At 41.8% G+C, this 19703-nt stretch overlaps 1 protein-coding gene across 1 annotated transcript; it reads left to right on the top strand.

Annotated features, from left to right (window-relative positions):
- Positions 1-19462, top strand: lpcat1 (lysophosphatidylcholine acyltransferase 1). The gene is made up of 15 exons (XM_053862487.1): positions 1-43; positions 321-501; positions 12788-12927; positions 13098-13312; positions 13670-13782; positions 14057-14117; positions 14265-14323; positions 15419-15453; positions 16022-16076; positions 16430-16512; positions 16585-16710; positions 17187-17340; positions 17637-17735; positions 17801-17942; positions 18846-19462. The coding sequence occupies exons 2-15, from the start codon at positions 415-417 to the stop codon at positions 18983-18985; spliced, it is 1509 nt and encodes a 502-aa protein (XP_053718462.1). The 5' UTR covers positions 1-43; positions 321-414; the 3' UTR covers positions 18986-19462.
- The last annotated feature ends 241 nt before the right edge of the window (positions 19463-19703 follow it).

Here is a 19703-nt window from a genome sequence, read left to right as displayed (position 1 = left end):
GACAAAGTACTCGGGGGAATGATCAAGATAGATCACCGTGGAGGTGAGACTGATTTGCTGTGGCTCCACCTAAATGGGGAAAAATACTTCCGTCTTTCAAAATTAAAGTACAAGCATCGATTATGTTAGACACTGTCAATTAATGTTTAGTTTTCAGACCAATTATAGCAGTAATAGAATTACATAATCAAATGTAAAAAAAAATAATACATGGAAAAATGACACGGCCATTCTTGAAAAACGCGTCATTGTATTTCTTGGCTTTTACTTTGTATCCGGATGTTCTTTTGTGTCGTGTCTCAAACTTGTAAACTACACAGTCTCCGGAAAGAGTGAAGCCGCCGACTGACGAGCCGGACTCCAGACCGTCCATTCAACCGCTGTCAATAACAAGGGAATCCTGCGGTCACTACCATGAACTCTTCAGGCAGTCGACCCTCCCGGATATGGCGGAACCCCTTCATACATGCGCCTCAGCTGACCGCGTCGGACAAAATCAAGGTAAGTTTTTTTCGTCATCGCACGGGTCGTGTTTTGATGCTCCTTCACGTGTCACGCGTTTCACATGAGCACCTGTTCATTGCCACCTCTAATGTTGTGGGGGAAACAATCAAACGAAAAGCACGTTTTACAGGTGAGCCACTCCATTATATGAAAAACGTAGCTAGTTTTTAAAAAAGTAGTACCTCATATTGTTTACCGTTGTGGTTCTTCATGGAAGAAATTGTGATTCAGCGAATGATGGATGATTCTCTTAAAACTTTTCCTGCACTCGTGGTTATGGTTGAGTAAAGCTCTTCATCGTTACGCAGCTTTTACTCTTTTTAAATTATTATGTCAACACAAACTTCCCATGTGACCCCGATGAAATGTGTCCAAGAACAGCTTAAAATGGCTAGTAAAGGTAACCGTCCTCGCATGTGATCTGTCGCGAGGAGCTCCTCAGAGACCTGCAGATGATAATCAAAGGTTCTCCAGAAGAAGGGAGATGCACTGTACAAAAGTGGAAATGGATATAAATAGATGAAAGGGAATGATAATGTCGGTCTACGGTGTTCTCACTCTGATTAAGATGTGGAAAATGAGGGATATGTGTGGAAGGTAAGCCACGGTCAGGTACAAGGAACATTGTTTGGGAAGGAAACTCAAATTATTTTAGCTGAAGCGCTGGGCAAAAAGTTGTGTGGTTGCTTCAAGGTCGACAGGAGGAAGTTGTTACTATGACATTGTGTGCTTGCAAGTGCGCTTAAAACGTGTGGAACACTGTCCTCCTGCCTGCATTGTCAAAATGACCCATGGATTCATTTTTTTTTGAAGAATCAATGGTAGTCGATCAGTCAATTTCCACTAAGTGCATTTCTAAACGGGAGGTCTGTCCGATATAAACACTGTTCTATTTTTGCTCTCCGCAGCCGAACTGCTTCATGCTGCAGTAAAGAGTATTGTTCAGGTGGGAAATCAGTCTGTGGATCTCCTAACATACTGTGGCCCATTCGATTTGGAAATTGGGAGCAAAGCAATAGCTCGCATTATACGCATTGTAGAGCAAACTGAATTATTAAGCCAGAGTGAAGAGGCGTGCTGCTGTGACCTCTTGAGTCTTTCAGGTACGTCAGCTGTTAATGGGAACACTGTGCAAACAGCTAACAAGGCGACATTCGGAGACCACTTTATTCCACTTGGTTAACCAAAGGGATCCCAGAGTCCAGTCGACCCTGTGGAAGCTCACCAGGTTGAATCCAAGCAAACTTACAAGCAGGGGTGTACGATATGACGCGTCATGGAAGTGCACTGGATGATGGTGGTTTTGTTATATTTTAAGACAAAGATCCCATAAGAAAGGTCATTATAGCTAAATGACAGAACTATATCTGCTGTTTGCAAACTAAACTTTGCTGATGTTGCCCAGATATCTGCAGGAACAGACTGGGTGAGGACAGCTGCAGATTGGACTGAAATTTCCTTCCCATGATTAAAAAGGAGTGTTTTTATTGTTATTGATTTCCTGAAAACGCCCCCTTTTTGCTCATTCTCTCATTGATTTTGCTTGTGAATAGTGAAAATGCTTTATTTAATTTACACTTGCCCACCCCGACTGTTTTCAGAGTTGATTATCAGGACAAACCCCAGAAATAAAGGATATTCCTATAAGAGTTTGGGGTTTGCCATCCATTAATAGAAGAAGCTAAATTAAACGGCCTGATTATCCTTCTGTGTGTTGCCCCTTAACACACTCACAGTTGTAACAGACATGCTGGTCACAAGCACAACTTTAGTTGTTTTTAAACCAAATACCATCACGACAGAATGATGGGAGTGTTCCTTCTCTGAGCCGCGATGCCGACTCAGCTGTAATGTAGAGACAACAATTGATGTCTCAATTCAAACCTTCACTGACACTAGCTTAAAGCTAAATGCGGAACTAAATAAATGCGCTTCAAAATGTGAACACACAAAATAATTATTACTGCTACGAAGCAAGCTGAGGTAATGTTTGTTCAAGATTTATCGGGAAACTGATAGGAAAAGTATAGTTAGATAAAAACTCTTCAGAAGAAAACAGAACAGTAATAGGTTTGTTTGCTGCATGTTTGATAATCAGGCTCAACAATGACTTAACAATGATGTGTTCAAAATTGTTCAATTAAAGGAGACAACACCAATCGATCAGCCAATATCCTTAATAATACAGAATCGTCCGATTCCTTATCTGCAAAAATTCTACTGATCTCATCTTTCACATCCATCTGCTGCATGCTCCTGCAAACATTTTGCAGCAATGCAAGAACCAGTTTTTAAAGTTGAAACAGGTTCTCCAATAAAGAACAGGCAGATGTGCTGCCAACCAAAATATACACGCCCCACAACCAAACTTCACCACACAAAAACCCATGTGTTCATGGACTGGAGGGAGCACACGTGTCAGTGTGGAGTTAGTACACATTTGTAGAGGATTGCAATATGTCATTAAATAAGTTAGAAAGAAATTCGTTGTGGTGGGACCACAGTCAATACAGCCACATCTGCAGCCTCGGGACACTTTTTTAGTGTTCTGCTGTGTTGTCTGTTTATTCGACAAATTAGGGATGCACCAAACTTTTGGTGGCCGAATATATTGAGCCAAGTAGTGACAGAAAGGCAACATTTGGCTTTGGTGGTGAAGAGTCACCCCATTTTTGAAGCGCCAAGAAATGTATAGCAACATAATCTTCCACTTTCAGCAGTGACTGCACTGACTCCCTGGCTCACTGCCCGGTCGGTTGGTGACTGAACAGGAGTGGTTCAACACAAGCGGAAATGTTTTTGACTTTCCGACCCATGTGTCACATGTGTCTTTGTTGACCGTGCTGTCAAGTATTTAGCTTGGCCAGCTCCGACTATCGTCATGTAGTTTCCCATTTTAAAAGCAAAATACTGCAGTATTCCCGGATATTGTTTTTCAATAAAACAAGTTTCAAATTGAAAGTGTATCCTGTCAGTTATAAAATAAATAAATAAAAATTATCGTCAAAAATCGGTGACGGCAGGTCAGGCATTTCAAAAACTGGTGACGGACCAGAAAGCTGCCATCGGTGCATCACTGCTATTAAATGTTTTGGTGCTCTTAAATCTTGTTCAAATGACTGTTGAAAAAAGCAAACAGTCATGTCTTCGCTAATATTTTACTTCCATGTTTATTGTTTATAATTCTTTCAGGACTGTTTAACATGCATAAGTGGCTTGGCTGCAGTGAGCAGAAACTTGAACATTAGTGTCATAAGTACTTGTTAGATAGTGACAAAATCGAAATAGGGATTTTATACTTAAAAATCCTGAGGTGATATTTCTGCCATATCGCCCACTCCTATTTAGACATTTCGGAACAAAATGGAAATATTCACGGAAGACGTGGTCGTCCATATTTTTGGTCTGTGTAATGATATTTTGTTTGTAAATTTAGTGAACTTCTCCTTTGAGATAATGTATTGGATTAAAAAATGCTCCATGCACATTACAGCTGCTGTGAGAGACTGCACAACGGAGTTCTGGCAAAAAAAAAAAAGTAACCTAATTCAATCTAGTTTTAAGTTTTAATGTTATCGTAAAACATTCGCACAAAAGAGCCCTGGATTTTTATCAGTAACCTACTGTTCATTAATGTGAGTTCCATATACCAGTTAATCTGTGTGAAACAATTGTAATTCGGAATGCAAAACTATGGTGGCCGAGTATGCATAACACTGCAACAAATGCAAACGGCAAAACACGACAACATTAACTCACAACACATCTGCAAAAACAAATTGAAATGCCACAGCACAACAACATTCAGTCACAACATTACTACATAAATCACAATGGAAGCTAGCGGGCGGGAAATAATATTAATAATACTAATACAAAATATTTCTGGAAAGTTTGCTTGTTTGATGTTGCCTTCTGTTTTTCAGCAATGTTTGACTTTTAAAAGTATTACCGTGTCAACGAGTCCATGTGCTTGTACTTGCCCTAGACCTGCATAATGTAGTAACTCTCACTATAATTATGCTAATGTGCCGATATGGAGCACCGACAAGTAATTTAGTGTTCCGATCAGGATTTTTGTTGCCGATCGCTGATATTGATCAGATGGATTGACAATGAATTTGTAATCATAATGATGAGTCCTTATGTGTATATAATGTGAAAACATGAACCATTAAATCATTTTAATTCAGACACATTTTCTTAGTTACTTCTTCGAGGAGGCAAAAAAATAGAAAAACCTTGCAGAATGCAGCAACTATTCTGTTAAAAGGATAACTGAAAAACATATCATTCAATGTGAGACGTTGCTGTTTGGTGAATCTTTTGAAACTTTGCTAGGTCCATGACATACTGGCTGCTTGTAGCGGGACTCCAAGACAGAGAGCACTGCATTTATGAAAGTTTCCACTCCAGACATTTTCCAAAGTCTCAGATTCAGGTGGTTAACCAACGCTGCACTCCAAAACGTCGACTGATCCGGTCATTTCCGTCTGCGCTTAAATGACACCTGAGAAAGGCTGGTCATCTAGCTCCGTGGAATTAATATAAATAAATAAATATTATTTCTTGGGCAATTTGCTTACCGGTCCGAATGTCACGCTCGGACCGGCGAGTGTTGCTAAGCGGTAGCTGCGCTAACAGCCTGCCGCTGAGAAACCAGTGGTCTTACTTTCATGAGCCCAAAAAACTCTCCATGCTGTCAAGTGCTGGTGCTTTAAATAGCGTATTTAATTTTAACTCGAGTCCCTGCCCACCATTTCCCTGTGCATGCACTGCATGACACAAACTTTAAATGACAGATTGAAAGAACCGCCACACCAGACATGCTGTTGCCGAGTGAGCAGCGAGTGTGGTGGAGCGGACGCATCACAACCAGCAGGGCTTTACCGAGCGCAGGCTGTCACACGTGATCAGTTGTTGTGACTACGATGTCGGGTAGTGATCTGCATTCACTGATCACGCTGATACTGGCCGATCATAATTGGTGACCAGTCGATCGGAGCATCCCTCATAATGATAATAATAGATCATTCCTTGGAAATTCTTGTTGGGACCAGGGGGAGAGTTGGGCAGAGTTCAAGTTTCAGGCAATCAACTTGAATAACGTCTCCTGAATGGTCATTTTCTCCTTTTTTATTTTGGCTTTTCCTGGAATATGATGTGAATAAGATGAAATAAGCCCTGCTCCTGATGATTGCTTAGGTCTGAAGCAGCAAGTGCTTCCTCAACAGTGTCTCGTGCTCACTTCTCACTGACTGTAAGCTTTCTGTTGCGGTGTGTTTTTCCATTGAGTCATGCAGTCAACCAACACATACTGTCCCTGGACACACAAAGAGGGCTATTCGTGTTTGTCTATTCAAACATAATATACTTTAGCTACACCTGACAGCGTTTTCGTAAGTAAGTCGTAGGCTGACTTGTGAGATTCTCCGGTTGAGTGTTCCGTAATAGATCACGCAAGTCTAGCCCTCTGTCCTTGTGAGGGCACTCACTGATTTTTGCAAGCTGAAACTCATTCCAGACTATGACTAGTTTTACTTCCTCCCTTGGCCAAGTGAGATCCTGAATCTGAGATTTGGGTGAGCTGCTTCACACTACGCTGTTTGTGGAGTTGTCAGGAGAGAGAAGTGGGTGTAGCCGCTGCAGAGGAACGCAGATTAAAGAGGCCTCAGATGGACACATGTTGCAAGCGCATTTTGCAATTTTCGGGACGAACTGTTAAACGGATGATGGACATTCATTTACTTTTTACTAATGGGATCAGTTCTTGTCAGATAGTGCAAATAGAACTGATGAGCCCAGCTCAATTTAGAAGGGGAGGCATATGTGAATGGTAGCTCTGGTGACTACATCATGATGCCCATTGATAGAAGACCAAAGGCAGAGGAATATGATAATGATATCACCAACAATATAAAAGCTGCAAACATGTCGAGGCTTTATACCCCGTGACATTCTTCTGTATGTCAGTCTCCGCGTGAGGGTTGCTAACTGCCATGTGACATTGCATAAGAGGAAATTCCAAACTTGAAGACTGATGGTCTAACCACATGCTTTGACTATCTATATGTGTCAAGAGAAGCCCTAGAGTAGTAGTATTTGTAAGAGATGTTTGGCCTAAATATTTTATCTTTTAAAATATAGACTCAACTTGAATGTTGATGGAGGTGAATGGTGTGGCTGGGGCAGTGCTTGGTTGCTGCTCCCTCATAAATGGTGTCCAATTTCACGTCTCACCTAGAGCCATTTGGCCGTTTATATGTTCTCTTCAGCTCGTGTGTGTGTGTGTGTCTGCTGCTAATCTAAAACCAGTGTGCACATGTTGAAGCACTAAAAAACAAATATGTGTGTGAATCGTGAGGTAGGAGTTCAAAATCAAATGCACGTATTCATGGTGTGATGACGGCAATTTTCTGGCTCATTGCCGACCACCAAGTTTTGATAAGCATTTGTCGATTTGAGATTTTGACTGACATAAAGTTTTTACTTTTTTTTTGGAGAAAGATCCAGCTTCTAGCCATGCTCAGAGTGAAGGTGGATGTTCTCGAGGTGGTGTCTGACGCCTCCCCGCGTCCCACCATGCCACATCAACCAATCAAAATTGTGACTCACGAAATGTGGATAACTATGGGATTTCACCGAAATCAAATATGGTGCCCGTGAATGCCAAGCTGCGGGTCCACAAAGGCATGAGAATCAGCGAATATTGATCATTCAACACAGAAACGAGTCTCCATAGTCTCATAGACATAGACATAGAAAGAATGCGCAAGTACAGATATTCTATAATCAAACAAGTGGCTTTTCCTCAAAAGGAACACACAGAAAATGACTAAAAATGCTTGAACCACTTGTGCTCTCAGAGTGCACGTGGAGTCTTGATTTCAAATAAGCCTGGTGAAAGTTGAAGAGAGAGGGCACAGTTTAAAATGGCTGTTATGGTATTATTAATTACTCGTGTCTGTACTGTGTATCGGCAACTCCTCAAATGTCAGTACTAATTGTGTTTTACATTGAAAGCTGCTCACCCTATATTTTCGTGACGCTATAAAAATATAGATATATTATACAGTGGTACGGACGGCCGTTTGAGAAGCAAATTGTTTGAAATCTGAATCAATTTTCCCCATTACAATTAATGGAAAGAGAAATAATCCGTTCCAAGCCTTGAAATAGGCTTTTGTATGTGTTCGTCTATGTGTGTGTCTTGAGGTGCCCGGTGCGTGTCCAGCTCTGAATGTGTGCTTCTGTGCAGTTTGGCTGTGACAAAGTCATAAACCAAGTAAGGCTCTGTCCGAGTCTCGCCTCATCCCTGTCTGAGCTCCAGCCCACAACAGGACATCAAACCCTGGAGTGCGTGTTCCAGCCTCGGAGGTGTGGAGAGCGAGCACCTCCCCTGTGACACTCTAGCACGGTCCAGTGTGGAGACAGGAAAGGTTTTACCCCTCAATATGAAGAAAAAACACTCAGTAGATGTAGCTAACGGGACACGTCTCCATACAGAGGCTGCGTTATACACAATAACAAAGCGCGTCGTGGGTCAGCTAATCGGTCTGCGCATGTTATGTTTTTTCGGGGGTGTTCGAAATCTGAAAGCAAAAAAATCTCGAAATTTTGGTTCGAATTCCGAGACGTTCGAAAACCGAGGCACTACTGTAGATATATTATAACACATTTATCATTACTGTGATTTAAACATGCTTGTTACTCGTTACTTCACATTCACTCTCACTTTCAACTCTTTAAAAAGTTTAAAAAGCAGTGTCCATAGTACGCATCAAAAGCTTTCGCTTAGTCATCTGATGCAGTGCAGCGCAGCGCTTGTGAAAAAAAGGTCCAAAATGAGCAATTCCAATCTGGCAAAACATCTTCAGAAAGTGCACGTGTCGTCCAAGTTCGTGGAAAAAGAGCAGATGCTTCTAAGGTTCACAGGAGAAGCCACTGCAGCCAAACAGTAGAAGCTTTACTGGGGAGCGCCTGTTGCACAGCCTTTATGTCAGAAGCAGTTGAACACACTAGTAGCAGAGAGGTGTGTTGTAGAAGACATGCTACCTATTGCAGCTGTGGAGTGTTCTGTAAAAGAGTTGAGTTTTTTTTTTTGCACTGCTAAAAGTATAGTTTCTAATCTAAATGATTACAATAAATATGCCCATCAAAAGTTTCTATATTGTTATTCATTCACTTGCACTCACACCATTCCATTGCGCCTTTAGGTGACTAAGTGGTAACTTTGTAATAGGTAGCTACTTGAAGTGGGTTAGGGCTTATAGATGATAGATAGCCTTTATAACCTGGCTGTCTAGTTTAGCAGGCCACACAAACAAGGATAATGGGGCAGATTCTGTCCCAATGTTGCTCGTCCCCGAGCCAGATGACCGTGTCTGTTCTAATATGATTATGTTTGAGCTACGCTATAATGTATAACTTTTAAAAAGGTTACTTTTGCTACTTACTAGTTACTTACTGAGTAACTTGAAGTAACAAAGTTACTTTTGAATGAGGTAACTAGTAACTGTAACTAAGTTACTAACTTAAATTAACTTGCCCAACACTGCTCATGACAGAGCAGGAGGGGAAATGAGTTTCAAACCGTCACAGTGGTAGAGAAGATTGCTTTTACATAAAAAAAAAAAAAAAAATTGCAAGCTTGATCTTGTCAGTATTCTAAAGCAGCTTCTTTCACTAGGTTGAGTCTTGGGCATCGAAGGCTTTGGTGAGGTAACTGGACATGCACTGTGTCACTGTTTGTTGTGTGGACTTGCGTTGCTGACCCCAGCAGAAAGGGTTAATAGTTGTCAGTTGTTGTACCATCACATTCACTCTCCATGGTTCCTTTCTTTTTATTCCTTGAAACATGCCAAGGGGGACGGCTGCCTGTAATCACTGTGCTTGAGAACTATGGTGGTACTTCATTTATTTAGTGTTTGTCCATCTCCGTCACAGACAGGCAGCGGCCTGGACAGCAGCATCTCGATAGAGGAAGCGCAGCAGCAGTTATGCCTTGTAATTAAACTGGAATAGCTCCTCCAACCTGCCTGGACCTGCTCCACATCCTGACAACGTGTCAGCATGAGCTCCCTGGTGCATCTGCTGGTAGCATCAGACTAGGGTGTTGGGCTGCAGCAAAGGCGGAGGGGGCATTGTAAATCATCAGCATTATTTATTAATACAAGCCCTGTAGCGTGCACCTGGGCTCTGCTGGAAGGAAGGAGTGAGAAAGGAAAAGGGCATGGTAGATGAAGGGGGTGGCTTAGTTACGGTTCCCCAGGGTGAGCGCAAAATCCACGTCAATGCATAGTAAGAGGAAAAGAGTGCCAGGACAGCTGCCAGACGAATGAAGGCGCACTAGATCAATTAGACACTAGTGAGAGATTGATGGGTGAACGTGGAGCGCAGAAGCTCTTCTGGGACTGGAGACGGCTGCTGTGAGACCACTGGAGTAGATCCTGCTGGGTGCTCGGGCTCTGGAGAGCCAAAAGTTTGTCAGCACACGCCCCGGGCCATTATTGGGACACACATGTATCCTCTCTCAGAACGCTCCTTAACAAATGCTCAGTCGTTGTAACTGTAGATTCCTAGGCAATTTTGGTTTAACCAAATTCATTCCAACATCATTGAAATGCCGCTGCAAAATTCATGGACGTATATGTGGATGCTGGCTGATATGTCCCTCATTATGCACAATAACAAATCAGCGAGAACTGGGAGGGTGATAAAAAGAGTGGGGGGAGGAGATTGTTCCAGCATCAGAGAGTACCGTTTGCTACAGAGTGTCGGGGGGTAACCGAAGAGGGGCTGGACCTGCGCAGGGTTTTGCTTCTGTTTCTCAGCAAGGAATCCTAATGCCCTCTCTTCACCCCAAAGGGTGCATCTTTCATTGTGCTCACACATAACATAGGTTTTTGTTTGCTCACTTCATAAGATGTGCTCACACATTCACAAACACACGCATTGGACGAACATATTTGCTACTTTTTACGTAAGACAAAACATATCCATAAACGTCTCTCTCTTTTTTTTTTCAATTCCAAATCTATTTAACATTTCATTTTATGTTACCTTGATTCTGCTCCTCTTCAGTCCCATATGACAGCTGTCTGTTTATTGTTGTATGAAGAGGATTGAAACAGGATTGTGCTATTTGTTGTCTCTCTCTGTGTCCATATTAGCTCCGACTCATTCACTCTCTCCCCACATTTGTTACCATTCAACTTTGTGTAAATAATTGATATTGCTTGTTGATAACAATTTTAGATGACATAGTTTGCCCACTTGTACATTGTATGCATAATAATAATGTGAAGGCAGTATGGTGGAGAGAGGTGAGTGGCAGCAGATGGGATGTGAACAAGGATATAACCAGCGTAAGCTAAAGTAAACTACACTAAATAAAGTGCAAGTCACTGTGGGTGATGCTGATGATTGGAGCAACTTGTTTCGGTCAGTGTTTGGTCTGAAGTTCAACTGGTTCATGTGTGAATATTTGGTAACACTTTGGATTGAGGAATAAATATTACATTTTAATAAACGACTTACCTGTTTATTTATGGTTAACACATAGTTATTATGCCATTGTTTAGAGTGACCTATTCCAGGGTAAAATCTACACTGTCTTAACAAGACACTCATCAATACAAACACGCATCTTCAGTGAACCACTGCTTTGTCCTGTTCAGGGTTGCGGGGAGGGCTGGAGCCTATCCCAACAGTCATTGGGCAAGAGGCAGGAATGCACCCTGGACAGGTTGCCAGTCCATCGCAGGGCACACACATCACTCACACACACACACGGGCAATTTTAGAGTGTTCAATTAACCGAGTGAGCATGTCTTTGGGCAGGAACAGGAGTACCTGGAGAAAACCCACGGGGAGAACATGCAAACTCCACCCAGAAAGGTCCGGAGCTGGATTGTTAAGAGGCAGCAGTGCCACTGTGCTGCCCACTAATCTATCCTTTATAATGTATAATTACTGGCTAATATGCTGCAAATACAAATCTGAATAAGTAGTTAGGGTAGTGTATAGGGTAGGTTAATATATTAATGTTAATGTTAATAAAATATAATATTAATATGTTCCCTCATCTGAAGTTATGTCCAAATGATGTAGCTGAACTACGGACCGGTGGTCAGGGTTTTCTTTCTTTGTGCTGGTGGAACTGATAGACACAGTCGTACTGATTTCACTCACAGGGACCCTATTATTTATTTATTTATGTTCTTAACATTTTAATAATAATTTCTGATTAATTCAGCCATCGTCAGAAACCGTCGTTTCTGAAAAAAAAAAAAAAAACCCCATCAGAAACAGCAGTCGTCTGTTGTTTCCAAATGCAGGGGTCGTCGAGAGACGAGTGAAATATGGGATTGGAGGGTGTGACTTAAATGCCACTGTCGAGATTTACACTGGAGTTCATGACCCTGTGTCCCTGTTTCATCAACACCCCACATCTTCCTCATTATACTGGCAGAGAAAGGACGCGATTGTTCAGACTCCAGATATTTATCTATTAAACAAGTCTTTTAATTTTCTACTTGATCGCCGTTGCTCAGTTGTTTTGGTGAGATTTGGAACATAAATCCTCCACGAACATACCGCAGGTTAGCAGATGAGGCAATCCTGATATATTTCATTTGTGACCTCTGATCTTGTGTGGATGCTATGTTGGAGTAAGTCAGTGCAGTTATTTGCACCCTGCTTTTTGAAATGTATCATTTTATTAGAATTTTGGGGGGCAGCGAGTGTCTTATGCATATGACTGGTAAGTCACAAAGGGATTTAATAGAAGACAATTATTGAGTTATTTTAGTAACATAAAGAAACATTGGTACAAATAAGAGAATAACCTGGAATGTAATGCACAAAGCAACCTTTAGCAGGGCTTTTTTCACCTCAGTTTCCTACCTTGATAGATTAATTACCTTAGACTGTATGTCACTTCAAAGAACTCACAAACTCAGACTTCATATCCTGACATCTGTCCATTGTTTTTTGGTCAAAAAAAGTCCTTCCTTTGTCACTGCGTTGAAATGGAATACAAGGATTTAAATCCTTACATGGTGGCCTGTTTTCGATTTCTAACAGGAAATAAAATGACATCTCACGTGTCTCACATGTAAGAAGGTGCTCCTTTGTTTCCAGCTGAAGACGTCTTTCACTTGGAAACATGAATGCATATTTCCTTCTTGGAAGGAATGTACAGAATGTCAGAGCTGTATGTTTATGGCTGTGACGGAGCCTGAAAAAAAAAGCACCCCTGACATTCCAGCTTCCTTTTCAGATTGGCCTGATGTCTGTGACCGTGTTTCCTATTCGCCTGCTTCTGGTGGCGTTCTTCATGCTGTTGGCCTGGCCCTTTGCCTTTGTCGCCACCGTGGGGCGCTCCGAGGGAGTCCTCGAGCCGCAGACCTGGTGGAGAAGGTCTGTGTGTGGCGAATTGTTCAACAAATATTTTATGATTTCACCAAACACGTGTGTTCCAAATCATAAAGTCCAGCGTTCAAACATGCTGGAGTGACAGATTTGGTACATGATTTTATCGACACACTGCATCTGCCGAAAGACCACCTGTGTACTGATGTGTTCACCAGGTTGATAGACTTCTGTCTGAGGACTGTTATGCGGGCCATGTGGTTCTGCGGAGGCTTCCACTGGATCACGGTCAAAGGCCAGCGTGCGTCACCTGCAGAAGCTCCCATCATCACCGTGGCACCGCACTCTGCCTACTTCGATGCCATCCCGGTCACCATGACCATGTGCTCGTTGGTTACCAAACTGGAGAGTAGGAGTGTTCCTCTCTGGGGAAGTGAGTCATGCTCTGCATCACCTCCTGAGTAACCCAAGATCCTTTTGGTCATGTTTTAGGTGCTCTACATTTCTAGATGTTGATTGAACTCCAATTTATTATTATTCAGGGTGTCCGCAAACATTGTTTGAAACAGTGGCGGACAAGAGGAAAAGAAATGACACCAATTTTCTTCTCTTATATTAACATTTTTTTAACCATCTCAGTGATTTTTTATGGTGTTGGATATTCATTCAAAAGTTGTGGCAAATAAAAGGGTGATTGAGGGCGTTTTGTGGCAGCTGGGACACGTGGACACAGCTGATCTACTTGCCGAGCGACGTGTTTATCATTACCCTTATCTCTCCTTCTCTCTAGCGCTGATCAGCTACATCAGGCCAGTGTTGGTGTTTCGCTCCGACCCAGAGTCCAGGAGAAAGACGGTGACTGAGATTCAAAGAAGAGCCGGGTCTGGAGGCGAGTGGCCTCAGGTACTAGATAGACAGGGTGAAAGGAGAAATACACTATAAACACCAGCAGACACTTGTCTTCACCTATTCAAAAGCTGAGAAATAACCTCGCCACACTCTCCACAATAGTAGTGTTGCTGCTTTGAAAGCCGCAAACAATACAACCAATTATTCACTTCCTTTGGGTCGTATCCTTTCATGGATTACAATGGGTTCTCTGCCACCTTCATCTTGCTGAGTTCGCATTGTCTAAAAGTCTCACTTTCATGAAATGCTGGCTTTCCATTACTTCCAGGTCATGATCTACCCAGAGGGGACCTGCACCAACAGGTCAGGCCTCATTCAGTTTAAGCCAGGTAAGTCATGTTGGATGTCAGACAATCCCCAACACTCATCCTTCTTCCCACCTTTCTAAGACGTTGACTTTTAAGAAAGCCTGAGTATCCATTTCCCTGCTGTCAGCAGTCTTCTTTGAATAAACTCTATTGTCCCCCTCATGGCAGGTGCCTTCATTCCTGGTCTCCCAGTGCAGCCGGTGGTTCTGCGCTACCCAAACCGACTGGTGAGCTTTCAACTTCCAATTCTATACTTCCTTGTTTTCGAAAACCACTTCTGTGTGGCAGACCTTAACGTGACACCATCCTTCTTTGTTTTTTTTTTTTCTTTTCCTTTGATGTTCGTCAATGTTTAACTGCCAAGCTCCAAACTCACACCCAGCCATGATGTAATGTTCTGTGGGGTTGGGTGATATTTCATCCTCTTGTAGTCGCCCTCTCACCAGCGCACACCTGAGGGGTTTCCATTCCTTTTAATTGTCTCACCTTTATCCCAGTGGAATATCTTAAGGAACTATTGTTTTATGAATGCTTTCATTATAATCCTAGATACTGGCTTCAACTTTTTTGTTGTTTCTTCCGGCACCATAACCGTCATCTAGTGCGCACACACACACACACACACACACACACACACACACACACACACACACACACACACACACACACACACACACACACACACACACACACACACACACACAGAGTGGCATCAGGTCTTGCATTACTCACTGACTTACAGGTTTCGCATTACTTAGCTCTTTTGAGATTCTTACCACTGTTTATTGTCCATCCACTGATCTAATATATAATAATAGACATGTTCATGTTTAGTGGGGGCGGTAACTGCTGGTAATATCTGGTGATTTTATTTTTTCCTTTTTTTTGTCTGCACATTTCTCCATTCTGTGGTGTCATTTCCAACTTCAACGTGTTCTTGTATTGTCTGGGATACACAAAAATCTGGATTGTTAAATAAAACATCCTTGCGAGAGATTTCTTTCTTCCTATTTTCTGACATACCCCGAGCCTAAGTCTCCTCAAAATTTAAATAATAAATAGTGACATGAGTTTTGACTAGGTTTTTCTTGTCATTTATTATTTATCTGCTTGTAAAACTACTCAATTATTTGGACTACAAATAAAACATTGCATGTATGACCCACAGACAGAGAGGAGAACTCAAAGTCAAACTCAAAGAGAAAAGCAAAGTCAATAGTCAGAAGTCGTTGCCATGTTTTGTCACCATAAAGGGAAGCTAAGATGTGGCAAATTTGAACATGTCTGACTAGTTTTGTTTTTTTGTTTTGTTTGTTTGACAGGACACTTTTACATGGACGTGGCAAGGGCCTGGAGGGTGAGTGGAACACACTCACACACACCAACATCCTGTGTTCTCCGATTTGACTGGTTAGATCTCAATAATCTGTCATTCTCTCCATGCATTTTTCAACAATAGGTTATTCACAGAATGTGTCTACACAGAGCCGTGTCGAACGGTGTGTTTAAGCTTATGCACAACAAATTGCGCGTCACTAGTATGCACCCGAGCTTTGAATAACAATCTGCACAATGCTGCGCAGTATTTTTTGTTATTGCATGACAAATTAAGGTTTTTAAAGCAGTTTTACGACCTATGACATATTTCTATCCACTGGATAGTAAGTCTGGGCTGTCACCTGTTGATGGAGGGTCAACACAGTACAGTCTATAAGGAAGGGGTGAAGTTGACACCCGTGCAGTAGCAGTGTCGTAATTGCATCATTTGCATGTGAGCTGAACAGATCAACAACTAAAGTAGAACAGTAGGAGGACCAGAATGTACTTTAAAGAACATAACAGTATTTAATTGACAAAACGGTGCTATTAATGTAAAATGATATTCACATTTTTTATGAAGTGTATACATGATTTGTGTCCTACAGGTTGAAAATTCTTTGGTTGACTCTGTGCCAGGTTTATACCAATTTAGAAATCGAGGTGAGTGTTTTTTAAACCTGTATTTTTGTCCTCATGTGGACCTCTTATTGACATAACGCTTTCACCAGACTCTCATCCTGAACTTAATCATCCAAAACAAATGGCTCACCTTAACCAGGACTCTGAACCAAACTGAAACCTAATTATAATAACCCAGTTATTTTGACATTTTCATCCAAAACTCTGACCTAAATGCCCTCATCATGTAAAATGTCCTCAGAAGATCAGTGTCTTGTCAAAGATTGATGCATACAAAAATAATGCATGCAAGCACGCATAGGTATTCACACACTTGCACCCAGATTTGGTGTTTTAGAAAGTGCCACAACAATATTCAGTTTTTTACTCGACAGTTCCTGCCTGTTTACACTCCGTCTGAAGCAGAGAAGGAAAACCCCAGTCTGTTTGCCAACAATGTCAGGAAGGTGATGGCAAAGTAAGTGTGTTTGTTCAATGTCTTGCGAAACCGTCTCTGGATTATTAAAAAGTATTATGTCTCTTTCTTCAGAGCTTTGGAGCTGCCACTCATCGAAATCTCTCTGGAGGATCGGGACATCTGCCTGGCCCATGGACCTTTGAGCATATTTGATCTGAGCAGCCTGCTGCAGTTCAACCAGCTGGTGTGCAGGTTGGGGTGAGTGGTCAGGTGAACACTGCTGACGGGTCGCATGGGGGTGTGGCACGTCGGCTCTTGAATAATGCAACTAACAGCACCATCTAGTGGTAAAAATAATAATTGGTAGACAGAACGAGGTTCAAGGGAGATCAAGAGTGAGACCCAGTAGTTGATACAGTCTATTGGAAAGTGAAAAGCATGCGAATCAATTGTTTTTACTTCAATGCAGCACAGACTTCCGTGAAAGACATGTCCCTGGAGCTTATTGCAAATATCATATCATAAATGTTTAATTATTGAATGTTTTAATGATTTAATGATGGTGCTACAGCCTCCTTTCATGCTGAAAGTGAAGGTGTTTACGCCGCTGTTACGTGCACGTTAGTGAAAACACCACCATCGATTGGTAGAGGTTTGGACTCAGAATTAGTTGTAGTGATGTGAGCTACGCTTAACTAAAGTGGCCACGCTCTTCTGTGCTCCCTCATCTACAGGCTGCGGTCCAGAACCTCTGACCAGGTGCTGGAGCAGCTGGCCAGTCACGCCAGAGAGCTTCAGGGGAAGAAGTTAACCGTGACGGACTTTGCTGCTTTTCTCAGCTTACCACCAACTGACTTGTTGTCACAGGTCCACGGCCTCTTTGACCAGGTAAACAGGCTGCTGGTTGCATGAAGGCTGTGTGGGTCTCTGTACGGCTTTGTGGTTTACAAACATAGATTCCGTTTTCTTTATTATATCTTGCCTGTGAAGCTGTCATCTACATTCCTCTTCGTCCCCCTTTTTTTTGGTATATATTGATGTGCAGTAATGATAAAAAGCACTGAAATCATGAAACGATATACTTTTATAATTTTAATCATAAAAATGGTGATGCACGTTTTTTTCTTTTTTAAAAGTCATTAAAGAATTAATTTCTCAAAAATGCATTTTGGTCCGTGACATAGACAGGTGATGGCTCGATTGATGTCCGGCATTATGTCATCGCTCTCTCCACCATCTGTAGACCCTCCAGGTCCATGGAGACTCTCAGACTGGCCTTCAAGGTGAACACAGCTGGTCTTTCATGATGAACCTTTCACCTATGATGTTAACATGTTGTAATGTCTAGATGTACGAGAGTGAGAGCAGTGGGGAAGTGGAGGAGCGAGACTTGGCCAGCATCCTGGAGGTCATGCTCGGGGTGCGGGAGGTCTCTCTGGACGTCCTGTTCCTCAAGCTGCACCGACCTCTTTCACCGAAGATCACCTATGGTAGGTTTTTTTTTTTTGTTTTTCTCATCCCAGATGTTCTTCATCAAATATGAAGATGCTGCTTTTTATTTGTAGTTATTTCTGCTTTGCTAAATGAAGTAACAAAACCAGCATTCAGCCTTCCGAAAGCTCTTGAAGCTAATTCAAGCATCGATGAGAAGCAGCTGTAATGGTCAGGCAGAGAAAATTTATTATCAGCTGGGATCTTGAGAATGCTGTGAAGTTTGATTCATAATGGATGTACAATGTGCCAAATACATGGGACACTATCAGCATATCATTAGTATTCCATCTTAACAGATTAGTGTTACCTCTAATGTCATTACTTGATTTGAAGTTACCTCTTTAGATGACAGTTTTTTTTCCATGAAACATTCCACCTTGACATGGCTATTGCAAAAGGTTGTAGCTTGAAATGGATCAAGATGAAGGCACGCTGTGGACTGTCGTGGCTGATCACTTCCTGTCTCATTGTACGATCTTCATCAGTGTGAATGGTCCTGCCAGAATCTGAGTCAGACGAATTCACTCTTTTGCTCTCTGTGATGCTCCAGCGGATGTTGGTTTTCAAACTCTATTCACTCTGCACTTTGATACAGCGGCTTCAAATGTTGCTTAGGACAACGTTATCGGTGTCCGTCATCTTCGTGTAGGGTTGTAATCCGACTCTGTTTTGGGAGCTTCGCTTGTTAAAATGCTGTGTTGTTACCAATTTTACAACGATGGTGTTTAAAGGGGTAAGAGTGACAGGTGAAAAGTCCCAAAGTGATAAAGCCTATTAGTGTGACCATAAACGTCAGTGAAACAAAACAAACTGAACAAAAAATCAGTTTTGTAGAGAAGTCCTTTCCAGTGAAAAAAAAACAAAACCCTCACATTTGGTCTCATCTTCTTGTTTTCCAGATGACTTTGCCAGCTTCCTACAGAGACATCCAGAATTTGTCCAGCATGTTCTTGACTTTAAAAATCACCCACGGAAGTCCTGCCTGGGTCATTCCACAGACTTTAACGGACACAGTCGAGACAAGGACAAGGATGAGTGACCTATATACTTGAGGGAAAGGTTTTTAACACTGTGAAATCTTGTTTGTTTTTGTAAATGTTCAAATATTTATTGAGGTAGAATACGAACATTATTGTCCCCAATGTCTCAGGTAAACAAACCTAAAGCTCTCTTGCTGCTTTATCTCCTCAACCAAAGTGTAAGTCACCTCTTGAATCGAATGATGAGAAGAAGTGCGGAATGATGGCTCTCACACATCGTAGAACGTTCCTCACTTTGTATGTCGTTGGTATATGTAAAATATGTACACACTTAAAACAGCTATTTATGAACAATGTCTGTTTATTATTATTGAAATGTGTCAGACTTTTAACTTAATTCAGAAAAAACGAATATACTGATTTATTGATTGATTATTTAAATGTGCTTCAAATTGAATGATAGTAAAATTTTTATTTTGGATGGAAGTGTACGTTTGAACCAACTTTCCAGAAATAAAGTAGATATTTCACTAAAACCTGTTTTGAAATCGCGTTTTTACTGGCAGCCGGGGTGTAACCTCAGATGGAAGTGTTCAGACAGATTCTCATGGGTGAAACAGGGCACTGAGTTCACGTGCCATTTACCTTTTTGTCCTCTAGATGAGGCTATTCCTCTACATATCCGCCGTCAGAGCAGTTGGACTTGTTTGATCTGATGTAATCTCCACGAGGGTCAGTTGTACGTTCATGCTTCCAATGACTTAAATGATCATAAAT

The sequence above is a fragment of the Synchiropus splendidus genome, chromosome 4, assembly GCF_027744825.2.
Source record: "Synchiropus splendidus isolate RoL2022-P1 chromosome 4, RoL_Sspl_1.0, whole genome shotgun sequence".
NCBI classification, from domain to species: domain Eukaryota; kingdom Metazoa; phylum Chordata; class Actinopteri; order Syngnathiformes; family Callionymidae; genus Synchiropus; species Synchiropus splendidus.
The sequence above is the reverse complement of the archived record's forward strand: the minus strand, read 5'-3'. Positions and strand labels throughout refer to the sequence as shown.